The sequence below is a fragment of the Lissotriton vulgaris genome, chromosome 6 (assembly GCF_964263255.1).
Source record: "Lissotriton vulgaris chromosome 6, aLisVul1.2, whole genome shotgun sequence".
Lineage (NCBI taxonomy): Eukaryota > Metazoa > Chordata > Amphibia > Caudata > Salamandridae > Lissotriton > Lissotriton vulgaris.
The window spans coordinates 22524271-22550667 of NC_141694.1; the positions used below are offsets into that span (position 1 = coordinate 22524271).

General features: G+C 48.9%; 1 protein-coding gene across 1 annotated transcript in view; it reads left to right on the forward strand.

The window, feature by feature from the left end:
* Positions 1-26397, forward strand: part of NFKBIE (NFKB inhibitor epsilon) — a 161881-nt gene that overhangs the window by 109427 nt on the left and 26057 nt on the right. Inside the window, exon 4 of the mRNA XM_086925857.1 lies at positions 20104-20192. Coding sequence (XP_086781983.1) covers positions 20104-20192 — 89 coding nt within the window. The remainder of the gene's footprint in view (positions 1-20103; positions 20193-26397) is intronic.

Here is a 26397-nt window from a genome sequence, read left to right on the forward strand (position 1 = left end):
TCTCTTCTTTCCTCCAATCATCCATCCTTTTCATTTTTTCTTCAAAAGAACTTTATTCGGACAAAAGTTTTGCCCATAAAAGTGACATAAATACAGCAAATAAAAACATTTCAGAAAGGTTAAAAAGACACATATCAATTCAATAAATATAAGAGAATTGACAGAAAATAGCGGCAGAGTTTAAAACAACAAAGTGCCAAGGGCACTTACTGTGTGGTGTAAGAACGAGCCTACATGTGAGCAAGTTTCCACATCAGATAATTGCCGAACCAGTGAAAACGCGGCTCTACACTGCCTAGTATTGTAATACTTCTTTAATTAAAGGAATTAAAGACAACCTAGTATAAAAATAATAAAATTTACAAAACAGCAAAAAATGTATCATTATTTGACATGTTTTGCAATGTCGTGGAATAGCAGCAAGATCTGGTTGAAAGCCAAGCGGGAAACATAGTAATATATTTAACAGTATCCGCTCTAAAATTTATCTACTTTCCATCTTTCTCTCCGTTCATTTTTTTCTTTTAAATTTCTTTGATCTTTCCTTTTCTTCTTTCCACCCTTTCTTCTTTATTTTCTTCCTTCCTTTTCTTTTATAACATCCCGTTTTCTTATTTCCTGTGTTCATTTGTACCCTTTATCCTGCATGCTTCCTTTTTCCTTCCCTCATTATTTGCATTTCCCTTGCTTTCCTTTGTGCTGTCTCACTCCATTGGTCTCTTATTTCCCTTTGTCATTTTAATAGTTTGTTTTCTCCCTGTCGTTGTTTTAGACTGATTTTAGGTTTTCTTTTGGTCCCCACCTCAAACCTGTGTTCTTATCATTTATTCTTACAGAATTTATTAGTTTTCACTTTTGACTTGCTTTTGATCTGGGCCATAAAACATTTTAATCTGCCTCAGTCTCACTCCCACTTAAGCTGATATAGCGGGTGGTTCCCTTCGCCCTTGCTCTTGGGCTCACCCACATCTTGGAACTCTTGAGTGCAGGATTTGATTGGCTGAGTTGTGTGCTTCCTCACAAAGGGGTGCTTTTTAGGTCTCGCCTGTCGATGCGCATGCGCATCGAGCAAGCGAGACTATAGGGGCTCATCCACTCTTTATCCAACTGCAAGGAATCGTGGCGATTCCTTGCAGTGCCCGTGACTTTTAAGGTCAATGCGCATGCGCATTAAGCTTATGCGCATGCGCATTGACCGTAAAAGTCACGGGCGCGTGCACGTCCGTGTTTGTTTACCCTTGCCTACTCTCTCTCTCCCCTCTCCGCCCCCGTTCCGCCCCCTCCCCTTCCCGCCGTGTCGCATTTCTCCTCCCCCCTCCCCTCTCTTCCTTCCTTCTAACGCCGTGTCGCACCTCTCCCCTCTCCGCCCCCTCCCCGCTCCGCCCCCTCCCCTTCCCTCCGTGTCGCATTTCTCCTCTCCCCTCTCCGCCCCCTCCCCTGCCCGCCGTGTTATTTGTTTATTCCACCAAGCTCCATACTGCAGCAATCAGCTTTTCCATAAATCCCAAACTGAATTATACGGGTGCCCAGTTCGAAGGCCTTTCCATACATCCTTCTTTCAAATGCCAGCTGGTGCAAAATATGACAGGGCGATTCTATGCTGGCCTGCAGGCATCTGAAGTGCACACAGGAAATTGCGGACCCAAACCAATGCAAAACCTCGACAGTTAAACATCCAACAGAGGTCTCCTCCTCACCAGGGGTCTCCTCGCTCACTACCCAGGTCTATAATCTGCAGACGCCATTGTGCCGACACAACATGATGGTCTACCCTGGATTCGTTCAGCGAGCCATAAAAGCACACTTGGTTCTTTCTCCTAAATTCACCCCACACTCTCGCTATAACCTGCAGGGTGTGATGCACACTGATGTCGCACCTCTCCCCTCTCCGCCCCCTCCCCGCTCCGCCCCCTCCCCTTCCCTCCGTGTCGCATTTCTCCTCTCCCCTCTCCGCCCCCTCCCCTGCCCGCCGTGTTATTTGTTTATTCCACCAAGCTCCATACTGCAGCAATCAGCTTTTCCATAAATCCCAAACTGAATTATACGGGTGCCCAGTTCGAAGGCCTTTCCATACATCCTTCTCTCAAATGCCAGCTGGTGCAAAATATGACAGGGCGATTCTATGCTGGCCTGCAGGCATCTGAAGTGCACACAGGCCCCAAAGGAGAGGAAAATAAACGCTGAGATTATCCCCAGAGCATTCAGATTCCTCATTGAAATTGCGGACCCAAACCAATGCAAAACCTCGACAGTTAAACATCCAACAGAGGTCTCCTCCTCACCAGGGGTCTCATCGCTCACTACCCAGGTCTATAATCTGCAGACTCCATTGTGCCGACACAACATGATGGTCTACCCTGGATTCGTTCAGCGAGCCATAAAAGCACACTTGGTTCTTTCTCCTAAATTCACCCCACACTCTCGCTATAACCTGCAGGGTGTGATGCACACTGATGTCGCACCTCTCCCCTCTCCGCCCCCTCCCCGCTCCGCCCCCTCCCCTTCCCTCCGTGTCGCATTTCTCCTCTCCCCTCTCCGCCCCTTCCCCTGCCCGCCGTGTTATTTGTTTATTTTACCCGCCGTGTCTCTGCTGCTTCCCCCTGTCCTGTCTCTCCTCTCTCTCTATACCCTCCCCCTCCTCCCCACCACTCCCATCAAGTCCCTCTGGCCCTTCCCTCCTCCCCGGACCCCTCCTCCCCTGCCCCCTCCACCCTTTCTTGTTCGGATTTGAGGTTGAACTGCGTTTGCTCACGCATTTTTTGCTGTTTGCTTTTTGCTTTACTATGAGGTAAAGCACAGGGCTGAGTTGGTTTCTAAAGTCTCCTGCCACATTGCCGCCTCCTCCCCTCCCTGCAAGTGCATTTGTCGTGTTGTCGATTGTCGTGGTACACACTCACACGAGGTCAAGTTCTGATAATTTTAACGTTGTAATTTGCACATCTCCGCCTAAAGCGCCTTTTACTATTTCCACAGTAATTTCTTTGTTACATCAGTTCTGCTTTGTCCAGCTCTTTTGAAGAGGTCAGGTGTTTCTCTTCTTTCTTGATCTGCCTCCTTGTTTGTAAATATCTCTTCACGCATGTAAGCTCGGGTGAAATGCTGTTACCGGCTGTTGTGCAAGTTAGTCTGCTCTTTTAATTTGTGTGGATTTTGAAGTCTACCCACATAATACAAAGTTACATTTTGCTGTAATCAGGAGGTTCTCTGGGAAATGTTGGCATTTTGGCAGTTTTATTTATCCTGGTATTTGCTACAGAATCGGGAAATTCCTGGAATATTTGAATACTGCTTCTTTCGGGTGTGTTTTTGTGTAGCCAAGCAGCTGTTCATCACCCCACCCAGAGGAGACTTCGAACAGATCTTCTGTCCCAAAGTAAAGTGTTGATTGTCAGGGCAGGACTGGGGAACCAAAACCTCACTCACCCTCAACCCCTCACCCTCAACCCCTCACTCACCCTCAACCCCTCACCCTCACTCACCCTCAACCCCTCACCCTCAACCCCTCACCCTCAACCCCTCACCCTCAACCCCTCACCCTCAACCCCTCACCCTCAACCCCTCACCCTCAACGCCTCACCCTCACTCCCTCACCCTCAACCCCTCACCCTCAAACCCTCACCCTCACTCACCCTCACTCACTCACCCTCAACCCCTCACTCTCACTCACTCACCCTCACTCACCCTCAACCCCTCCCCCTCGACCCCTCCCCCTCAACCCCTCACTCACCCTCAACCCCTCACTCACCCTCAACCCCTCACTCACCCTCAACCCCTCACCCTCAACCCCTCACTCACCCTCACTCTCACTCATCCTCACTCACCCTCAACCCCTCACCCTCACTCACCCTCACTCACCCTCACTCACCCTCACTCACCCTCACTCACCCTCAACCCCTCACCCTCACTCACCCTCACTCTGACTCACCCTCACTCAGCCTCAACTACTCCCCCTCACTCACCCTCACTCTCACTCATCCTCACTCACCCTCAACCCCTCACCCTCACTCACCCTCAACCCCTCACCCTCACTCACCCTCAACCCCTCACCTTCAACCCCTCACTCACCCTCACTCTGACTCACCCTCACTCAGCCTCAACTACTCCCCCTCACTCACCCAAAACCCCTCACTCACCCTCACCCTCACCCTCACCCTCACTCACCCTCAACACCTCACCCTCACTCACCCTCACTCACCCTCACTCACCCTCACTCACCCTCACCCTCAACCCCTCACCCTCAACCCCTCACCCTCAACCCCTCACCCTCAACCCCTCACCCTCAACCCCTCACCCTCACTCTCAACCCCTCACCCTCAACCCCTCACTCACCCTCACTCACCCTCAACCTCACCCTCACTCACCCTCAACCCCTCACCCTCACTCACCCTCACGCTAAAGATTTACAAAAAAACCCATAAACAATTCTAAAAGCACTAACTCTAATGCTGCGAGACCTATTGCATTTCTAATGCTTGTTTCAACATGTTGGTGTGTAGCAAAGCTTATGCTCATTGCAGCAGGACTGAGATGATTCTGGTGGGAGCCGATGATCATCACTGTCGGCCTGATCTGTGGGTTATAAGATATTACAATAATGGCTGTAGGCCTGACATATTTATTCTGAAAAGCATATATTAACTTTAGTCCATTTAAGGGTAAATTTGTATTACTCTGTTTGAAAGCTTATGGAAAGGGAATTTTATAAATGTTTTCTCGACAATTACAGTAGTTGGCAGAGGTGGCAAACTGTGCACTTAAAAGATTTTCCCTGTGAGAATCCTTGTTAGGTGCTCTTGGGAGAGACAGTATTGTGAACAGTCACCAGTAATTGTGTATACCTTTGTTATGTAATGAGTGTATGCCTAATGGTTGCCTTGGGGAAACTTACTCTCAAACAAGTCGGCCTGAATTGGTTATGGTGACGAGCTTCAGCGATCAGGCTGATTGTTGTGCTTGCAAAATTTACGCCTGATGCAATGCGTCTGATTACTTCTTAGGAAGAATTATGACAAAGGCAGTAGAGCTGGCCTATTAATTGTGAAAAACATATCGATGCATTGGTAACAGATGTGCAGGATACCATCGGTTTGATATGTTTATTAAAGCCAGTAGGCCTTGACAGCGAGTTGTTATCAGATTGTGTTGCCCGGTAAAGACAAGAGGCCTTTTTGTGTTGCCCCTCCACTCTGACAAACCATGGGTGTTTTCACTGTTATAGCTTTGGGGGCCTCGAATAGTCAAAAATGTAACACTAGTAGGTGTGTGATGGTTAGTAGTTGTGTTGGTACTGTCATTGGCAACACGGGAGAGGGCAAAGGGTGGTGAAGCTGCAGTGGCCTCCTGACGAGAGCCCGGGCACTTATTTATTCACAAATTGAGCACTGGTAGGCATGTGTTCTGATTCTGGTACCCCCTGATCAGTACTTAATTTGTAAAAGAGTAAGTGCTGGGGCTTAAAGTTTTACTAAGAAGAGAATGGTTGGTGCTACTGAAGGGGGGATTGAAATGTGGGGACACGGCTCTTCATTGGTCCGACTCGGGAGGCAACACTTGGCGATTCAATGCAGTCAAGGAGCAACAGGTGGGCTTAAAATCCATTTTCAATCAGTCATTGGTAGCTACTATTATTGCTGTTATGCTGAGGCAGAGACTTCAGCTGCACAGTTTCTGGCAGTGGGTGGGTGCCGTCTGTGTGCCTCCAAATGTAAATATCAATTAGGCAACACTGAACCCAGGCAGAAATGGATTTACATGTGATTAAATAAGTGCTGGTACTAAGCACCGGCACAAATTAAGCACTGCCTCCGACAGACCCCGTGTGTAGAAGATTTGCAGTGAAAGAATCCACGTTAGCCTCTGTTGCAAGAGTTTATATTTTTGTTTGCCAACTGTAATTGTGTGTTTATGTGCTACTTTTTGCATATGATCACTCTACGCCAGGCCTATTGGCATTGCCAGTGTGCATTTCAGATTGCAAACGTGTCTTCTATTTTTGAGAACTAGTAAGAAACCCCCATCCTATTCATAATATGAATTTAACATTGAAACTTTGGGTGGCCCCAGCAAAGCTCATGGGTTCGCCATATTCACCCTCACAAACGGGCTTCAAGCCCCTTACACCGGATGCAGCTTCCTTGTAGCTGTTGTTTCGGCTCTTGGATTAAACAAACTGGATCCCTGCCAGTATAACCACCCATGTGTGGACTCCCGAGAGGGGGAGCGGGTACTTGGACTTCTCTCACTGGAGATGAATGCTTGTGTTGCTCGCTTCACACGCTCTGAAGTGTTTCTTTCATAGATTCACATGCCACCCACCATCTCCCTTCAAGATACGGCACCCCTGCAGTGGACCTGAATATGGCGTCTGAACAAAGGTCGCTGTGAGTCTCTGAACCCTTTCACCTCTGTCCGGATCATAATGAGAGACTGAGAAAAGTGACCTTTCCGGACAGTAGTTCCGTATCTTTCCAGCAGGTGACAGGAGAGGCAAGCATACGAATCTATGGAAGCCATGAACATTGGACAAGGAGGCTTAGAAGAAAATGTGGGTTTGTCCTGAGGACAGCTGCATGCAGGGAGACTACTCAGCATGTGGAGAGTGCCTGGAGTCGGCACCCGCACTGAGCTGAAGGCTGTCATCAAGGAAAGCGACCAGTGGCAATGAGATAAGATGACCACCTCACATGGAAGCAAATTCAGGACCGCCTTGTAAAAAATTCAGAACAAAGGGTCCTGTAGTGTCGCAGGCTGGTGGAGCGTTCCACTGCCGCACACGCCCCCTCCCACTGTTTCTAACGGTTTTACCCCTGGAGCGTAAGGAGGTTTGGTTTGGTCTTAGCGTGTACGTACGTACGCAAGTTATGCAATAAAAAGCCCGGGGCTCCGGGCGTGGTCAGGTAGTTTGCCGCCACCAACCATACAACACGTGTCCTGTGTATTCTGTATCTAGGCCTAAACCCCAGGACACTACACTGGCGACGAGGTGGTCAACGTCCCACCTCCCCTCGTGCTCTGCGACGCCACGTCTCAGCGTCCCATCCACGGCGCTCTGCCCAGCGCTCCTGAGCACCATCAGCCCGCCGGGCCTACCTCGCACCGCCCCCCGGTGCCCCCCGTGAAGCCCACGGCCTGCCTACTGCCTCCCGGCCGGCGGCGCCTCAGCCCTCATGGCCACCGTGCCGCACCTCGAGCCGTTTGAGGTCTCGGGCCCTCCCCCATCCCAGGCCACCCGTTGGAAGAAATGGGTGGAGCGGCTAGAGAACTACTTCATAGCAGCAGACATTGCGGTAGGGCGACGCCGCGCCATGCTGCTACATCTCGGCGGAGAGGCCATCCACGACATCTCCAAAGACATCACGGAGGGCGATCCACCACACACCTACGCCACCCTCCGCGATGCCATTACCAGGTACCTAGAACCGTTTGCCAGTGCCCACTATGAACGCTTCCTGTTGCGCCAAGCGCGCCAGCTACCCGAGGAGTCAGTCGATGTTTTCTACGCGCGGCTCAAGAAACTGGCCAGCACGTGCACCCTCCCCGACGCGGAAGATGAAATTCGCGCCCAATTCATTCAAGGGTGCGCCTCGCTAAAGCTACGGGAGAGAGTGCTCAAAACAGACGCCATGTCCATGTGCGACATCCTAGCGTTAGGGCGGTCCAAAGAACTCTCAAAGGCCCGTGCCGCCCATATGGAACCGAAGGCACCAGTCCTGGTCAAGGCAGAGCCCGTGTGGGCCATCAAGTCTCACCCGATAGACAAAAAGGCGAAGACACCCAGAAAAGGGCTCACAAAACAAGGACAATCCACCCAGGACCAGTCCTGCATCTGGTGCGGAGGCCCCACCCCCCACAAAGGTGCCTGCCCGGCTCAAGGCAAGATCTGCAGCGCGTGTGGAAAAGCAAACCACTTTGCAAGCGTCTGTCTAACATCTCAAAGAAAAAAACAGAGTGGCCCACCCAGGAGAGTGCGACAGGTGGCGCCGCAGCAAGACACGTCGACCAGCAGCGACATGGACGACGACGGAGATGACGCAGCATCCATCCACGTGGTGCGCATGCTCAACACCCTAGCAGCAGCGTCTTCGACCGAGCCCATGTGCTCCGTCCACGTCCAAGGCCAGGTGATCCAGGCCCTCATCGACACAGGTGCCACGATAATCCTCATGGCCGCCAGCGTGTATCAAAGCCTCGAGGACGCCCCCGCGCTCCACCCCACCAGAGTGCAAGTGTACGCCTACGGAACCCGGCGGCCCCTACGCCTGTGCGGAGTGTTGCGGACAACAGTGTCCCACGACTCGACCAGTCTAGAAACGAAAATCTACGTGTCCCAAGAGGGGTCGGGATTCCTCATTTGCTGCAAGACCACGAGGGAGCTGGGACTCATACATTTTGCCCTAACAGTACAAGCCCAAGGACTGGACCATCTTGTGGCAGAACATTCCTCACTGTTCGAGGGCATCGGGTGCTTACGCGGACCCCCAGTCTGGCTTCACATCGACCGGTCGGTCGCCCCGGTGGCACTTCGGCACAGGCGAATCGCTTTCCACCTCCGGCCCAAGGTCAAAGCTGAGTTAAAGATGCTAGAACAAGCAGGCATCATCGAACGGGTTACAGGACCCACACCATGGGTATCACCCATAGTAGTGGCCAAGAAGCCGAAGCAACCCGACGCAGTGAGAAAATGCGTAGATATGCGCATCCCCAACCTAGCCATCAAAAGGGAACGCCATCTGACACCGACCATTGATGACATCATCGGAGAGCTCGCAGGGTCCAAGTGGTTCTCCAAAATGGACCTGCGGTCAGGATACCATCAGATCCCTCTCCACCCGGACTCGCGCGCTATCACAACTTTCTCCACCCACGCAGGCCTGTGGAGGTATACCAGGCTGAACTTCGGCATCTCAAGCGCGGCAGAAGTCTTTCAAAATATCGTACACAACGTCCTCCAAGGCCTAGATGGCGTGCTCAACGTGAGTGACGATATCCTCATGCACGCCCCAACCCTCGAAGAGCACATCCGAAGAGTCCAAGCGGTGTTCAGCCGGCTACAAGAAAAGGGGCTAACGCTCCACAAAGACAAGTGTGAGTTCCTGCGCAGAGATATCAGTTTTTTTGGATATAGATTCTCCGACCAAGGAGTGGGCCCCGACCCCGAGAAAGTTAAAGACATACACAATGCTCCAGCACACTCGTCGGTAACTGCCGTCCGCAGCTTCCTAGGTATGGTAACCTACTGCGGACGCTTCATCAAAAACCTCTCCGACCTCACAGGGCCCCTCCGCGACCTCACCAAGTCTAATACCACCTGGAGGTGGGGCCCGGAGCAGCAAGAGTCGTTCGTCAGGACGTTGGCCTACTTCGATCCACAACACGAGTCCCAGCTGATAGTGGATGCCAGCCCCACCGGTCTTGGAGCAGTACTGTCGCAGCGTCAGCCGTGCGGGGAGTGGGCCCCAGTAGCATACGCCAGCCGCACGCTGACCCCCACCGAACAGCGCTACTCACAAATTGAACGAGAGGCAATCGCCATCCTATGGGGGTGCCGCCACTTCCACATCTACCTCTACGGACACCCTTTTTCCGTGATCACTGATCACAAGCCCCTGGTACCCCTTTTTCAAGGATCATCATCTCGACCACCACCAAGAATCGAGAAGTGGGTACTTCAGCTGCAGGAGTTCCGGTTCACAGTGGAGTACCGGCCGGGCACCCGAAACCCAGCGGACTATCTTTCGAGGCACGCCCGCCCGGTCACCGACGCAGAAGCAGCAGAAGCGGCCGCCACCGAAGAGTACGTCAGGCTCATTGTCGAGCGATCAAAACCACGCCCCATGTCTCTGGAGGAGGTGGCGAGGGCCACCGAAGAAGACGACTGCCTCCAGATCGCGATCCAAGCCCTGAAGTCCGGCGACTGGAAGGCCCTGCAAGCCCGGCGTCTTTCCGAACCCAAGCCGCCCAAGCGGTCCTTAAAGCCCTATATCAAGTCAAGGACGAACTGTCCGTGTCCACCGAAGGGTGCCTCCTGAGAGGCCCACGCCTCGTGTTGCCCAGCAGCCTCACCCAGCAAGCCGCCCGGCTAGCACACGGATCACACCAAGGGATCGTTAAATCAAAAAGCAGACTTCGAAGCAAACTATGGTTCCCAGGACTCGACAGGGCCGTCGAGGAGGTTGTACACAGCTGTCCGGTATGCCTGGCCACCAGCCTGCCGAATCCCCCGGCACCAGTCATCACCGAAGAGGGACCAACCTCCCCGTGGACCCAAGTAAGCACAGACTTTGGGAGCCTCCCTGGGGGCAAGCACATGCTTGTCGTGGTGGACGACTTCTCCCGCTACCCCGAAGTGGAAATTGTGACATCAACTGCAGCCGCGGAGGTGATCCCGAAATTCGAAAAGATCATCGCGACACACGGGATCATGAAAGAAGTCCGCACAGACAATGGGCCCCCGTTCAATGGCAGCGAGTTCACAGAGTACCTGCAGAGCCATAATGTTAGACACAAACGGATCACACCAAGATGGCCACAGGCGAACGGGGAAGTCGAAAGGTTGATGAGAACTTTAAACAAAGTCATTCAAATCGCTGTCGCCGACGGCCACTGCATAGAGCTAGCCATCTACCAGTTCCTACGGGAGTATCGCCGGACTCCACACTGCACCACCGGAGTTGCTCCTAACCGCCTGTCTTTCAACCGGGCCGTGGTGGATACCCTCCCGCACCATCCCAAGTGGGAGACGGCTCCGACTCCCAGCAACCGATCCATGGAACAACGCGCGAAAAACAACCAAGAAGCATCCCGGAGGCGGAGGGCCGCAGACAGCCCCATTCAAGTGGGTGACACAGTGTTGGTGAAAGACCGCCATCCCGGCGGGAAATTCCGCCTGCCGTTCGAACTGGACCCCTGGAGGGTCACCGAAGTGCAAGGAACGATGGTCACCGCCGTAAGGAGTGGAGAGGTAGTCACAAGAAACGTCTCGTTCTTCAAACGTGTACGTGAAGGAGGAGAAGACCTAGAACCGGACGACTGGCACACAAACCACCCGAATCCAGAGGCTGGACACCAAAGCCCACCACACAGGCCGATGGAACCGCCCGAAACAAGCACCCCAGCACAGCAGCCCGAGGGCACCACCCCGAGAAACGGGGACCCGGCGAGACCAGCGGAAAATCCCAGCAGCGCTGACGCTAGCGAAGCGGAAGAGCCTTCCCAAGTCACAGCGGAAGGCCGCAGCCAATCGAGGTACAGTCTACGTCCCTGCCCCCGGCCTTCCCAGAGATACCGAGACTTTGTGGCCCAGTGCTGGCGCTGAACTGATCGAGACGACGAACCCCGCCGAGACCGAAGTAAGACTGTTAAATTTTACGCTTGATATTCTGTGTTTTGTCAAATGGATGTTCAGAGACTGCACTTGAGACTGTCGAGTTACTTGGGGTGAATTTTCTAACCAGCGGAGATCATTTTTCCACCTTTCAGAGACATGTGTGCATTTTTATTCCTGCCATTTTGTGTCATCCCTAGGTAAAGGAGGAATGTAGTGTCGCAGGCTGGTGGAGCGTTCCACTGCCGCACACGCCCCCTCCCACTGTTTCTAACGGTTTTACCCCTGGAGCGTAAGGAGGTTTGGTTTGGTCTTAGCGTGTACGTACGTACGCAAGTTATGCAATAAAAAGCCCGGGGCTCCGGGCGTGGTCAGGTAGTTTGCCGCCACCAACCATACAACACGTGTCCTGTGTATTCTGTATCTAGGCCTAAACCCCAGGACACTACAGGTCCAAAGTCAGGACAAAACTGTAGAACAAAATGGAGGAGCGGCAACGCCCACTGGTTCATCTATGCATCTATTTACTATTTTTTATGTTGCACTATTTATTCACTGTGGTGTGTGTGAGATTACCTCTATGTACATTATGTCCTTGTTGACTCAGTACTAAACCGATGCCCTTGAGCACGGTGTCAAGGGCACGACTCCTACCCAAATGCATCCAATCATTTTTGGAGAGAAAAAAACAGCAAAACCTTGTTTATGCGGGCGAGCCTGGATTTGAACCCATGTTTCCTGATCACACATAGCGCAAATAAGCAAATGAAAAGATTGCTTTCTTTTTCTCAATCCCTTTAGCACCAGAGGAGAATGTTTTGGACAATTCAGTCAGATGAATAGGAAGCTGTGTTAAGTAAACACAGATCACAGGTTAATCTGACACAATGCCTAATCCGAATGACTTTAGTGAAAGTGAAGAACTGCGGGACAACATGTGCTGACATCACTCACTGGCTTTCTCCGTTTTTCATAGCTATGCATTGGGGAGAGGATGTGGCCTAATGGCTAGGGCGATGACTTCAAGTCTGTGGAACCGGGTTCGAGTCCCTGAAACGACGCTCAACATCCTGTGATTCTGGGCAAATCACTTCATCTCCCCGTGCCTAACAAAAATTAATGTGTCCTCATGTAAAGCAACTGGTGCTCATGTTCAGCACTCTGATACCCGATTTCGGGTCAAGTCCTCGATATATAAAACTTAGAGAAAACTATGACACAGTGGGGATGGGGTCAGTGAGCATGGAGGCAGAGACAAGCACATGACCAGTGCTTAATTTGAGCCGGTGATTTCCGGTACTTAATTGTCAACGAATATCTGACGTTACAACACTGTTGTTACACCGTGGTACATTACATCGCAGTTATTACAACGCAAGTCCTTACAACGACTTACACTAGAGACTCTGGACTGAGGAATAGTATGATTTACTATTCCAACTCCAGCCTACGTAACAGTGGGAAAGGTGTTGGAATAGTAAATCATACTATTCCTTAGTCTATAGCGCCATCCAGGGCAAGTCATTGTAACGGCTTGCATTGTAATGACAGCGATATAAAGGCCGCGTTGTAACGGTCATTCACCATTCTCAGCACCACACTTGGTTGGTATCATTCACATCAGAGCGTCTTCCGTGCCGGTGATATCAGAATGAGGGGCATTCTATAAGGGAACCTTGCATCTTTAAGAAGTAATTCTTCGTCATACTCGAATCCGAATTGTCGATCAGGTGTCCCCTTCCATCATAACCGGCACTTTTAGATAAGAAGTCTCTTCTGGCCTGTCTTCTATAACATCAGGAGAAATTTTTCAGCTAAGGTGGCACTAAATCGGTCGGTTTACCGACGGAAGGCATTTTCCAAAGGAAACTTTACTGGATCGGCATTTCATATATTCAGGAGACCATCTCCAATAATTCGAAATCTTTTTCTAAACTGAAGTTTATACTCACTCGAGACCCCTTTTAAGTTGTCCCTAAGGCCGATCCCTCCCATATATGCCCTCAGCCCTGCAGCATCTGAACTTATAGTAGGAATTGCGGAACCACATTTAATCATTCTCCATATCCTGCGAACAATAGACGGCTACCTGATGAAGGCGTGTATGCCGAAACGCGCGTTGTAGACATCTGCCGCACTGCCTGAATCAACGTTTTGTCTATCAATTGGATTTGTATATACCCATGTTGACTGCTCAATTTAATCAGATTTCTCTCTTTTTTGAAACAGTTATTTTGTAATATTATATGCACAATTGAATGTCTGTTATGTTAAAGCAACTCATGAAGTATATATAAAAAAATATATATATTATCATAAAAATAATTTTTGCACATACAGATATGATTTATATTAGGGTGCTTTTTCTATAATTTTAGATTTATAATTCTTAGTCAATGAGGTATTGTTATCATTGAGTTTTATGGTTATCCTTGCTAGCTATAATTTCCTTATACCAGCACCACACTTATGACAGTCTGCCACATGGTGGCGCTGCTCTTGTTATTTAGAGATGAGCAGAACGATTGTATCTGAATATAATGTACATTAAAAATTACTAATCCCTGCCTCCTCAGTCATTCCTTTAGCTTTGAGGACCTGGAATAATCTGAACTGTCGCACTTGCAGGCGAGAGAGATGGTTAGTAGTTGTTTTTGTGCCGTCATTGGCAGCAATGACAGGGTAATGGGTAGTGGAAGCTGCTGTGGCCTCCTGGTCAGGGCCCTGGCACATATCATTTTACAAATTAAGCACAGTGCATGCCTAAAAGGAAAGTCTGGCTGGCGGTCCATTGGCATCCCCATGGCGGTGCCTATTAAAAAGGCACCGCAATGAAAACATCAACCCCCATTCCTGCTTGGCATGGACTGTGCAGTCTATGACGTGCAGAAAGGGGGGGCATGCAGACAGGGGGGCACACCATGTGCCTCTAATGAATGCATCCCATGGCCCTGAGGCAACAAGGGGCACTTTAGGGCCCCATTCGTCTCCTCACTTCCACAGTTTTCATGGCGGCTTCTGACTGCCCCGGCACCGCCAGGGATAGTGGATCCCTGGTGGTTGCGGCGGTCCTATGGTAGTCCGGCCGCTGAAGTATGTGAGTGAAGTGTTGCGAAAAGTGACAAAGTGTACACTGAAATTTGTGAGAGAAGTGATGTGAAAAGTCACTGAGTGTACACTGAAGGGTATGAGGGAAGTGATGTGAGGAGTGACTGAAAGTACATTAAAGTGTTTGAGTCCAGTAATGTTAGAAGTGACTGAGTGTATATTTAAGTGTATGAGAGAAATGATGCGAGGAGTGACTCAGTGTACATTGAAGTGTTTGAGGGGAGTGAGTGAGTGTACATTGAAGTGTTTGATGGAAGTGAGTGAGTGTACATTGAGGTGTTTGTGGAAAGTGAGTGAGTGTACATTATAGTGTTTGAGGGAAGTGAGTGAGTGTACATTGAGGTGTTGGAGGGGAGTGAGTGAGTGTACATTGAAGTGTTTGATGGAAGTGAGTGAGTGTACATTGAGGTGTTTGTGGAAAGTGAGTGAGTGTACATTGAAGTGTTTGAGGGGGGGGAGTGAGTGAGTGTACATTGAAGTGTTTGTGGAAAGTGAGTGAGTGTACATAGAAGTGTTTGAGGGAAGTGAGTGAGTGTACATTGATGTGTTTTAGGGGAGTGAGTGAGTGTACATTGAGATGTTTGAGGGAAGTGAGTGAGTGTACATTGAAGTGTTTGAGGGAAGTGAGTGAGTGTACATTGAAGTGTTTGAGGGAAGTGAGTGAGTGTACATTGAGGTGTTTGAGGGGAGTGAGTGAGTGTACATTGAGATGTTTGAGGGAAGTGAGTGAGTGTAAATTGATGTGTTTGAGGGAAGTGAGTGAGTGTACATTGAAGTGTTTGAGGAAAGTGAGTGAGTGTACATTGAAGTGTTTGAGGGAAGTGAGTGAGTGTATATTGAAGTGTTTGAGGGAAGTGAGTGAGTGTACATTGAAGTGTTTGAGGGAAGTGAGTGAGTGTACATTGAGGTGTTCGAGGGAAGTGAGTGAGTGTACATTGAAGTGTTTGAGGAAAGTGAGTGAGTGTACATTGAAGTGTTTTAGGGAAGTGAGTGAGTGTACATTGAAGTGTTTTAGGAAAGTGAGTGAGTGTACATTGAAGTGTTTTAGGGAAGTGAGTGAGTGTACATTGAAGTGTTTTAGGAAAGTGAGTGAGTGTACATTGAAGTGTTTTAGGGAAGTGAGCGAGTGTACATTAAAGTGTTTGAGGGAAGTGAGTGAGTGTACATTGATGTGTTTTAGGGGAGTGAGTGAGTGTACATTGAGATGTTTGAGGGAAGTGAGTGAGCGTACATTGATGTGTTTGAGGGAAGTGAGTGAGTGTACATTGAAGTGTTTGAGGGAAGTGAGTGAGTGTACATTGAAGTGTTCGAGGGAAGTGAGTGAGTGTACATTGAGGTGTTTGAGGAAAGTGAGTGAGTGTACATTGAAGTGTTTGAGGGAAGTGAGTGAGTGTACATTGAAGTGTGTGAGGGAAGTGAGTGAGTGTATATTGAAGTGTTTGAGGGTAGTGAGTGAGTGTACATTGAAGTGTTTGAGGGAAGTGAGTGAGTGTACATTGAAGTGTTTGAGGGAAGTGAGTGAGTGTACATTGAAGTGTTTGAGGGAAGTGAGTGAGTGTACATTGAGGTGTTCGAGGGAAGTGAGTGAGTGTACATTGAAGTGTTTGAGGAAAGTGAGTGAGTGTACATTGAAGTGTTTGAGGGGAGTGAGTGAGAGTACATTGAGGTGTTTGAGGGAAGTGAGTGAGTGTACATTGTTGTGTTTGAGGGAAGTGAGTGTACATTGAAGTGTTTGAGGGAAGTGAGTGTACATTGAGGTGTTTGAGGGAAGTGAGTGAGTGTACATTGAGGTGTTCAAGGAAAGTGAGTGAGTGCACATTGAAGTGTTTGAGGGGAGTGAGTTAGTGTACATTGAAGTGTTTGAGGGGAGTGAGTGAGTGTACATTGAAGTGTTTGAGGGGAGTGAGTTAGTGTACATTGAAGTGTTTGAGGGGAGTGAGTGAGTGTACATTGAAGTGTTTGAGGGAAGTGAGTGAGTGTACATTGAGGTGTTTGAGGGGAGTGAGTGAGTGTACATTGAGATGTTTGAGGGAAGTGAGTGAGTGTACATTGATGTGTTTGAGGGAAGTGAGTGAGTGTACATTGAAGTGTTTGAGGGAAGTGAGTGAGTGTACATTGAGGTGTTTGAGGGGAGTGAGTGAGTGTACATTGAAGTGTTTGAGGGAAGTGAGTGAGTGTACATTGAGGTGTTTGAGGGGAGTGAGTGAGTGTACATTGAGATGTTTGAGGGAAGTGAGTGAGTGTACATTGATGTGTTTGAGGGAAGTGAGTGAGTGTACATTGAAGTGTTTGAGGGAAGTGAGTGAGTGTACATTGAGGTGTTTGAGGGGAGTGAGTGAGTGTACATTGAGATGTTTGAGGGAAGTGAGTGTAAATTGATGTGTTTGAGGGAAGTGAGTGAGTGTACATTGAAGTGTTTGAGGAAAGTGAGTGAGTGTACATTGAAGTGTTTGAGGGAAGTGAGTGAGTGTATATTGAAGTGTTTGAGGGAAGTGAGTGAGTGTACATTGAAGTGTTTGAGGGAAGTGAGTGAGTGTACATTGAGGTGTTCGAGGGAAGTGAGTGAGTGTACATTGAAGTGTTTGAGGAAAGTGAGTGAGTGTACATTGAAGTGTTTTAGGGAAGTGAGTGAGTGTACATTGAAGTGTTTTAGGAAAGTGAGTGAGTGTACATTGAAGTGTTTTAGGGAAGTGAGCGAGTGTACATTAAAGTGTTTGAGGGAAGTGAGTGAGTGTACATTGATGTGTTTTAGGGGAGTGAGTGAGTGTACATTGAGATGTTTGAGGGAAGTGAGTGAGCGTACATTGATGTGTTTGAGGGAAGTGAGTGAGTGTACATTGAAGTGTTTGAGGGAAGTGAGTGAGTGTACATTGAAGTGTTTGAGGGAAGTGAGTGAGTGTACATTGAGGTGTTTGAGGGGAGTGAGTGAGTGTACATTGAGGTGTTCAAGGAAAGTGAGTGAGTGTACATTGAAGTGTTTGAGGGAAGTGAGTGAGTGTACATTGAAGTGTTTGAGGGAAGTGAGTGAGTGTACATTGAAGTGTTCGAGGGAAGTGAGTGAGTGTACATTGAGGTGTTTGAGGAAAGTGAGTGAGTGTACATTGAAGTGTTTGAGGGAAGTGAGTGAGTGTACATTGAAGTGTGTGAGGGAAGTGAGTGAGTGTACATTGAAGTGTTTGAGGGTAGTGAGTGAGTGTACATTGAAGTGTTTGAGGGAAGTGAGTGAGTGTACATTGAAGTGTTTGAGGGAAGTGAGTGAGTGTACATTGAAGTGTTTGAGGGAAGTGAGTGAGTGTACATTGAGGTGTTCGAGGGAAGTGAGTGAGTGTACATTGAAGTGTTTGGGGAAAGTGAGTGAGTGTACATTGAAGTGTTTTAGGGAAGTGAGTAAGTGTACATTGAAGTGTTTGAGGGAAGTGAGTGAGTGTACATTGAAGTGTTTGAGGGGAGTGAGTTAGTGTACATTGAGGTGTTTGAGGGGAGTGAGTGAGTGTACATTGAGGTGTTCAAGGAAAGTGAGTGAGTGTACATTGAAGTGTTTGTGGAAAGTGAGTGAGTGTACATTGAAGTGTTTGAGGAACGTGAGTGAGTGTACATTGAAGTGTTTGAGGGAAGTGAGTCAGTGTACATTGAGGTGTTTGAGGGAAGTGAGTGGGTGTACATTGAGGTATTTGAGGGGAGTGAGTGAGTGTACATTGAAGTGTTTGAGGGAAGTGAGTGAGTGTACATTGAAGTGTTTGAGGGAAGTGAGTGAGTGTACATTGAGGTGTTTGAGGGGAGTGAGTGGGTGTACATTGAGGTATTTGAGGGGAGTGAGTGAGTGTACATTGTTGTGTTTGAGGGAAGTGAGTGAGTGTACATTGAAGTGTTTGAGGGAAGTGAGTGTACATTGAAGTGTTTGAGGGAAGTGAGTGTACATTGAGGTGTTTGAGGGAAGTGAGTGAGTGTACATTGAGGTGTTCAAGGAAAGTGAGCGAGTGTACATTGAAGTGTTTGTGGAAAGTGAGTGAGTGTACATTGAAGTGTTTGAGGAAAGTGAGTGAGTGTACATTGAAGTGTTTGAGGGAAGTGAGTCAGTGTACATTGAGGTGTTTGAGGGAAGTGAGTGAGTGTACATTGAAGTGTTTGAGGGAAGCGAGTGAGTGTACATTGAAGTGTTTGAGGGGAGTGAGTGAGAGTACATTGAGGTGTTTGAGGGAAGTGAGTGAGTGTACATTGTTGTGTTTGAGGGAAGTGAGTGTACATTGAAGTGTTTGAGGGAAGTGAGTGTACATTGAGGTGTTTGAGGGAAGTGAGTGAGTGTACATTGAGGTGTTCAAGGAAAGTGAGTGAGTGCACATTGAAGTGTTTGAGGAAAGTGAGTTAGTGTACATTGAAGTGTTTGAGGAAAGTGAGTGAGTGTACATTGAAGTGTTTGAGGGAAGTGAGTGAGTGTACATTGAAGTGTTTGAGGGAAGTGAGTGTACATTGAGGTGTTTGTGGAAAGTGAGTGAGTGTACATTGAAGTGTTTGAGGGAAGTGAGTGAGTGTACATTGAAGTGTTTTAGGGAAGTGAGTGAGTGTACATTGAAGTGTTTGAGGGAAGTGAGTGTACATTGAAGTGTTTTAGGAAAGTGAGTGAGTGTACATTGAAGTGTTTTAGGGAAGTGAGTGAGTGTACATTGAAGTGTTTGAGGAAAGTGAGTTAGTGTACATTGAAGTGTTTGAGGAAAGTGAGTGAGTGTACATTGAAGTGTTTGAGGGAAGTGAGTGTACATTGAGGTGTTTGAGGGAAGTGAGTGAGTGTACATTGAGGTGTTCAAGGAAAGTGAGTGAGTGCACATTGAAGTGTTTGAGGAAAGTGAGTTAGTGTACATTGAAGTGTTTGAGGAAAGTGAGTGAGTGTACATTGAAGTGTTTGAGGGAAGTGAGTGAGTGTACATTGAAGTGTTTGAGGGAAGTGAGTGTACATTGAGGTGTTTGTGGAAAGTGAGTGAGTGTACATTGAAGTGTTTGAGGGAAGTGAGTGAGTGTACATTGAAGTGTTTGAGGGAAGTGAGTGTACATTGAAGTGTTTTAGGAAAGTGAGTGAGTGTACATTGAAGTGTTTTAGGGAAGTGAGTGAGTGAGTGTACATTGAAGTGTTTGAGGGAAGTGAGTGAGTGTACATTTAAGTGTTTGAGGGAAGTAAGTGAGTGCACATTGAAGTGTTTGAGGAAAGTGAGTGAGTGTACATTGAAGTGTTTGAGGGAAGTGAGTGAGTGTACATTGAAGTGTTTGAGGGAAGTGAGTGAGTGTACATTGAAGTGTTTGAGGGAAGTGAGTGTACATTGAGGTTTTTGAGGGAAGTGAGTGAGTGTACATTGAAGTGTTTGAGGGGAGTGAGTGAGTGTACATTGAGGTTTTTGAGGGAAGTGAGTGAGTGTACATTGAAGTGTTTGAGGGGAGTGAGTGAGTGTACATTGAAGTGTTTGAGGGAAGTGAGTGAGTGTACATTGAGGTGTTTGAGGGAAGTGAGTGAGTGTACTTTGAGGTGTTTGAGGCCAGTGATGAGAGAAGTGACTGAGTGTACATTGATATGTATGTGGTAAGTGAGCATACAGTGATGTCCTGGAGGCAGTGGGGTAAGCCTGTGTACCTTTAAGTCCCTCTTCTTTAACTCCACCTCTCTCTTTCTCTCCTTGTCCTGCCAGGGCTGGCCTGCCTGCACATAGCCACGCTGACGAAGAACCTCTCTCTGATCTCCCTGCTGCTGAAGAAGAAGGCGGACATCAACATTAAGGTACCAGCGACTGACTGACTATCAGGGCCAGCTACAAGGGCCCCCAGCCTGCACTTCAAGTAGGGGGGCTCCCCATGCACTGTGTAGGGTCTTTCAGAGGGAGGTGTGCTGAGGACCCGGGAGGAGGCGTGAGCTGTGGCCCCAGCAGAGACCCCTAGAGTGGGCAGGCATTCTCTGTGGGGCATCAGTGGGCTGGCCTTCAGCACTGTGTCCCAAGTCACAGGGCAGAATGTGCCCCCCACCACCCCCACTGCCCTCAGCTGGCAGTGGGCGCCTCCGCCGGGGTGTCCCTCGCCAGGGTGGGCTGCGCTCAGGCCTTGAGGTGTTTACCAGGGAGTTGGTAAAAAGAATCACACGCTTGTGAAAATGAGCTCACCAGTGGTTGCACAAGTGGACACCGAAACAGTGCATGTTTGGGAGGTGATGGAAGGGGGGCACAGATGAAATGGGAGCTCGGGAGAAGAAAGTGTCCCTAACTCCTGCAAGTAGAGGTATCTGTCAGAGAGAGACACCTTTATTCTTAAAATTATCAGTACTGAATTGGAAAAAAGAACCCCAGGAACACTAAATAGGGAGACTGCGGAGGCGGGGTTAAAGGGGGTGGGCCAGAGGAAAGGAGGCGGAGTCAGACAGGGTGGAGTCAGAAGGTGTACATTCAACGACAGTTTTGGACTGAAGAGGGCTCCTTAAATAGAAAATACTATGCTCTGAAATAGCTTAAAACGTTTATACCTTTGTGTGTGTGTGTTGTACAGTTCAGCACACATGCAAAGTTAGAAATGTTTTGAGAAAGCAAAACTTTTCTCTACCTTTACACCAGCCTCAAAGAGGTGTGAATGTTCAGCGTAAATCTCTGACCACCAACATTAGTAGACAGGGATTTCTATCAAAAGCCATGGATGTTTGCACGGAAACACGTGTGTACCACCCATCGAACATCGGCCTGACACAAAGTACGCGACGTAGCACAAAGTGGTACTTTATGTTACTTTGGAGCCACCTTTCAGGGCAAAACATATTTGTTATTGTTAAATTTGGCGGTCTCTGGTTGGCAGAGGTAGGAACTTCTGACCAAACAGGGACCCGCCTCCTCTGGGAAGGGTAGAAGGTTACCCCCGCTTGGTAGTGTGGCAGAGCCCGTAGGCTAATCCTCGGAGGCGAGGGTTACGCATTTATGACAACGTACAGTAATGTCTGAACACACTACAGAAGGACACCACACCAGTCTTATATAAAAATAGAGTGTCCTTTACATAATGTTTAACACAAGGCCAATTAACGCTACAAAAATTCTCCAATAGGTCTGGGGACAAAGGCAACCCCATGTACGGTGTCCCGAGGAATAGTTCAGATCGCTTCGAGTGGTGGGGGTGACTCATACTCACAGTCCACTGGCACGCAGAGTACGGGAGTCCAGGTCGGTTCTGGGGAACCGCAATGAGTAGAGGCTGGTCTGCGGGGATGTGTACGAGGTGTACCTGACGTCCGGCTCGTGGGTCACGAGCCGCGTTGCAAATCTGCTGGGCTGATGAGGTAGGAGTCGAGTACCTGACATCCGGCTCGTGGGTCACGAGCCGCGTTTCAAATCTGCTGGGCTTATGAGGTACGAGTCGAGTACCTGATGTCCGTCTTGTGGGTCACGAGCCGCGTTGCAAATCTGCTGGGCTGATGAGGTACGAGGCGTACCTGGCGTCCGGCTCGTGGGTCACGAGCCGCGTTGGAAACAGCTGGGCTCTTTAGTCAGGATACGTCGCGCACTAGAGGTTGGAATCGAGCCGCTTTGCATTCAGCTGGGCTCTTTAGTCAGGATACAGTGCGTACTGGAGATACGGGTCGAGCCGCTTTGCATTCACCTGGGCTCTTTAGTCAGACCCATCTGTCTAATCCACCTGCCCCACGACTAGAAGGCTCACAATCCCTAGCAGACGATTTGGCTAGCTTCTTTGAGGATAAGGTTAGCTCCATTTTTTCAACTTTCTCCCATTCATCCTCTCTCCCCCCCCTGACATCACCTCCTATAACCAATAATGTCAGCTTCATATCTTTTCATCCGACTAATCAAGAACAAATCCGACATCTGGTAACTAGCACTAAATCGGGATCTCCCCTAGACCCATGCCCTCCAGCTATTCTGAATCTTATCCCAGAATCCATCTCCCCCGCGTTATCCACTATCTGTAACGCCATGTTTTCTACAGGCATCTATCCATCGGTCTGGAAAGAGGCAATCATTAAACCTCTCCTCAAGAAACCAACATTGGACCCTCTTCTCCCTGCTAGTTATAGACCCATCGCCTGCCTTCCCTTCCCAGCTAAGATCTTCGAGAAGGTAATGAATACCCAACTCTCCAAATATATCAACGACAACGATCTTTTAGACGACACTCAGTTCGGTTTCAGGCAGGGCCATGGAACGGAAACTGCACTGCTCAAGGCAGCAGATGAGATCAGAACAGCTATGGACAAAGGAGGCGCGGCGGTCCTAATACTACTGGACCTTTCCGCTGCATTTGACACGGTCGATCATGTCACTCTGATCGACCGTGTCTCAGCTTTAGGCATAAGAGACAAGGCCAAAGACCTTATCGCCTCATTTTTAGCTAACCGCCCACAAACAGTCAAGATGGGCAACTTCACCTCCCAGACCTTCTCCCTCCCCTGCGGAGTTCCACAGGGTTCCTCGCTAAGTCCGACACTTTTTAATATCTACGTGTCGGACTTGGCGAGAGTAATAAAATCCCATGGCATTGCCCTCACAACGTATGCTGACGACACCCAATTAGTGCTATCAGTGCACAATGACGGAACATTGGTCGCAGCAAATTTTCAAGAAGGGATGAAAGCGATAAGCTCCTGGATGTCATCTAACTGCCTCAAGCTGAACTCCAACAAAACAGAGGTGATGACATTTGGGAGCTTGCAGCCGGCCTGGTCCCCACAGTGGTGGCCATCACAGATGGGCTCGCCCCCCCAGCCAGTAGTCAAGGTACGAAATTTGGGAGTCACTTTTGATAACAAATTGACGTTCCTCCACCACGCCAATTCTGTGGTATCCTCTGCTTTCTTCATCCTAAAAAGAATAAAGAAACTCCTCCCCTATCTGCCACAATCCGCCGGTAAAACATTGATCAGTACCCTAGTGTTCTCCAGAACAGATTATTGCAACTCCTTATTTCTGAATGCTCAGGAAAAGGTACTTAATAAGCTCCAGACGGTACAAAATGCCGCAGCCAGAATTCTCCTATCCATCCCCAAATTCACCCCTACCTCCCCTTACATCAAAAAATTACACTGGCTCCCCATCAGGAGCCGAATAAAGTTTAAGGCACTCTGTATAGCCTACAAAACTTTGAACAGTCCCGGACCATTGTTCCTAAAAAAAGCCCTCTGCCCAGTGGAACATCAGAGAACATTACGGTCAGCATCAGCCCATCTGTTAAAAGTCCCTCGGACAAAAAAAACCAACTGGGGAGACAGATGCTTCACCATCGCAACTGCCAAACTATGGAACACTCTGCCATTCCACATTAAAACTGCCCCTACGCTACTAAAATTTAGAAAAAGCCTCAAAACCTGGCTGTTTACCTCATAAATTCTACCCCAACTGAAGTGAAGTTCTGTAACATTAGCGCCGAGACACCCGTATGGGTAATTGATGCGCTCTAAAAATTGCGATAAATAAATAAATAAATAAATAAGGATTCAGGATACGGTGTGTACTGGAGGTAGGAGTCGAGCCGCGATGGAATCAGCTGGGCTCTCTAGTCAGGATTCAGGATACGGTGCGTACTGGAGGTACGAGTCGAGCCGCGATGGAATCAGCTGGGCTCTTTAGTCAGGATTCAGGATACGGTGCGTACTGGAGGTACGAGTCGAGTCGCGATGGAATCAGCTGGGCTCTTTAGTCATGATTCAGGGTACGGTGCGTACTGGAGGTACGAGTCGAGCCGCGATGGAATCAGCTGGGCTCTTTAGTCAGGATTCAGGATACGGTGCGTACTGGAGGTACGAGTCGAGCCGCCATGGAATCATCTGGCCTCTTTAGTCAGGATTCAGGATACGGTGTGTACTGGAGGTACGAGTCGAGCCGCGATGGAATCAGCCGGGCTCTCTAGTCAGTATTCAGGATACGGTGTGTACTGGAGGTACGAGTCGAGCCGCGATGAATCAGCCGGGCTCTCTAGTCAGGATTCAGGATACGGTGCGTACTGGAGGTACGAGTCGAGCCGCGAGGGAATCAGCTGGGCTCTTTAGTCAGGATTCAGGATACGGTGCATACTGGAGGTACGAGTCGAGCCGCGATGGAATCAACTGGGCTCTCTAGTCAGGATTCAGGATACGGTGCGTACTGGAGGTATGAGTCGAGTCACGATGGAATCAGCTGGGCTCTTTAGTCATGATTCAGGGTACGGTGCGTACTGGAGGTACGAGTCGAGCCGCGATGGAATCAGCTGGGCTCTTTAGTCAGGATTCAGGATACGGTGCGTACTGGAGGTACGAGTCGAGCCGCGATGGAATCATCTGGCCTCTTTAGTCAGGATTCAGGATACGGTGTGTACTGGAGGTACGAGTCGAGCCGCGATGGAATCAGCCGGGCTCTCTAGTCAGGATTCAGGATACGGTGCGTACTGGAGGTACGAGTCGAGCCGCGATGAATCAGCCGGGCTCTCTAGTCAGGATTCAGGATACGGTGCGTACTGGAGGTACGAGTCGAGTCGCGATGGAATCAGCTGGGCTCTTTAGTCAGGTTTCAGGATACGGTGCGTACTGGAGGTACGAGTCGAGCCGCGATGGAATCAGTTGGGCTCTTTAGTCAGGTTTCAGGATACGGTGCGTACTGGAGGTACGAGTCGAGCCACGATGGGTTCAGCTAGGCTCTTTAGTCCGGATACGTTGCGTACTGAAGTTACGGGTCCAACGAGCCGCGACCAAGTAAGCAGGGCTCTTTGGTTCCAAAAGTCAACTGCCCTCCTATCCCAGAGGGGCCCCCAGTTATACGGTCCTGGGCCTTTGAAGTTCTTTGAGGTTGCAGGGGTTTCCTGGGCCCCAGGCTCTGGGGGTGGGTGTTTCCTTATAATCAGAAGGGGGAAAGGATCCCTGGTCCTGCTTAAACCTTAGGCTCACAAGTCAAGGACCTGGTATCTCCCAAACATATATGACTCTCATACACGTGTATATTGATAGTAATGGTCTCTCTTTTGCGGTATATACTGTGTCCCCGCTTTTCTACACGTGCGTGCGTAATCATTGAGTCATTTTTTTGTCTTGTGCACCCTCCACCAGGAGGTTTGCCTTAAGGTTTAAGGCAGTAGTGATCGTGGAAAGTGGGGGGTAGTGGTGTGGTTAATAAAAAATCCGGAAGGCCAGACAAAAACCCTTTGTGCTGGCTCTGCCTGTCCTCACCCGGAACGGGTGAGGACATGCAGAGCCAGCACATGCTGCCGGGACCGAGTAAGAAGGCACTAAGTAAGGCCTCTCTCGATCAGCCTAAATCCCCGAGGGAGCAATTTCCGAAATAAGACAAGGTACAATGAAACCTTAAAGTCACGAAGAATCAGGTCAATATTCCTTTATTCTTCTCACAATTTTTTCACTATTCACTTATCCCCATTGGTCCTGACGAAAGCCTATAGATCTACTGACTACCAAAGGCTGAAACATGTTGACCTCTTTTTAACAACACCAATGTAATGCACTAGAATCCCTTATCAATTCGCAAAGTGCATCCATAATTTTTAACTATAGTCCGAACCCAGACTTATTAAAGGGTTTTTGTCTGGCCTTCCGGATTTTTTATTAACCACACCACTACCCCCCACTTTCCACGATCACTACTGCCTTAAACCTTAAGGCAAACCTCCTGGTGGAGGGTGCACAAGACAAAAAAATGACTCAATGATTACGCACGCACGTGTAGAAAAGCGGGGACACAGTATATACCGCAAAAGAGAGACCATTACTATCAATATACACGTGTATGAGAGTCATATATGTTTGGGAGATACCAGGTCCTTGACTTGTGAGCCTAAGGTTTAAGCAGGACCAGTGATCCTTTCCCCCTTCTGATTATAAGGTTACCTACGGAGACTGAAAGGATTCTCACTCTGCCTCCCCCACCCCCATGATTATACAGGTGGGTGTTTCCTGCCTGATGGCACCTCGCTCCTTTGAGGGTCTGCAGCAGGGTCGTCAGACAACCAGTGGG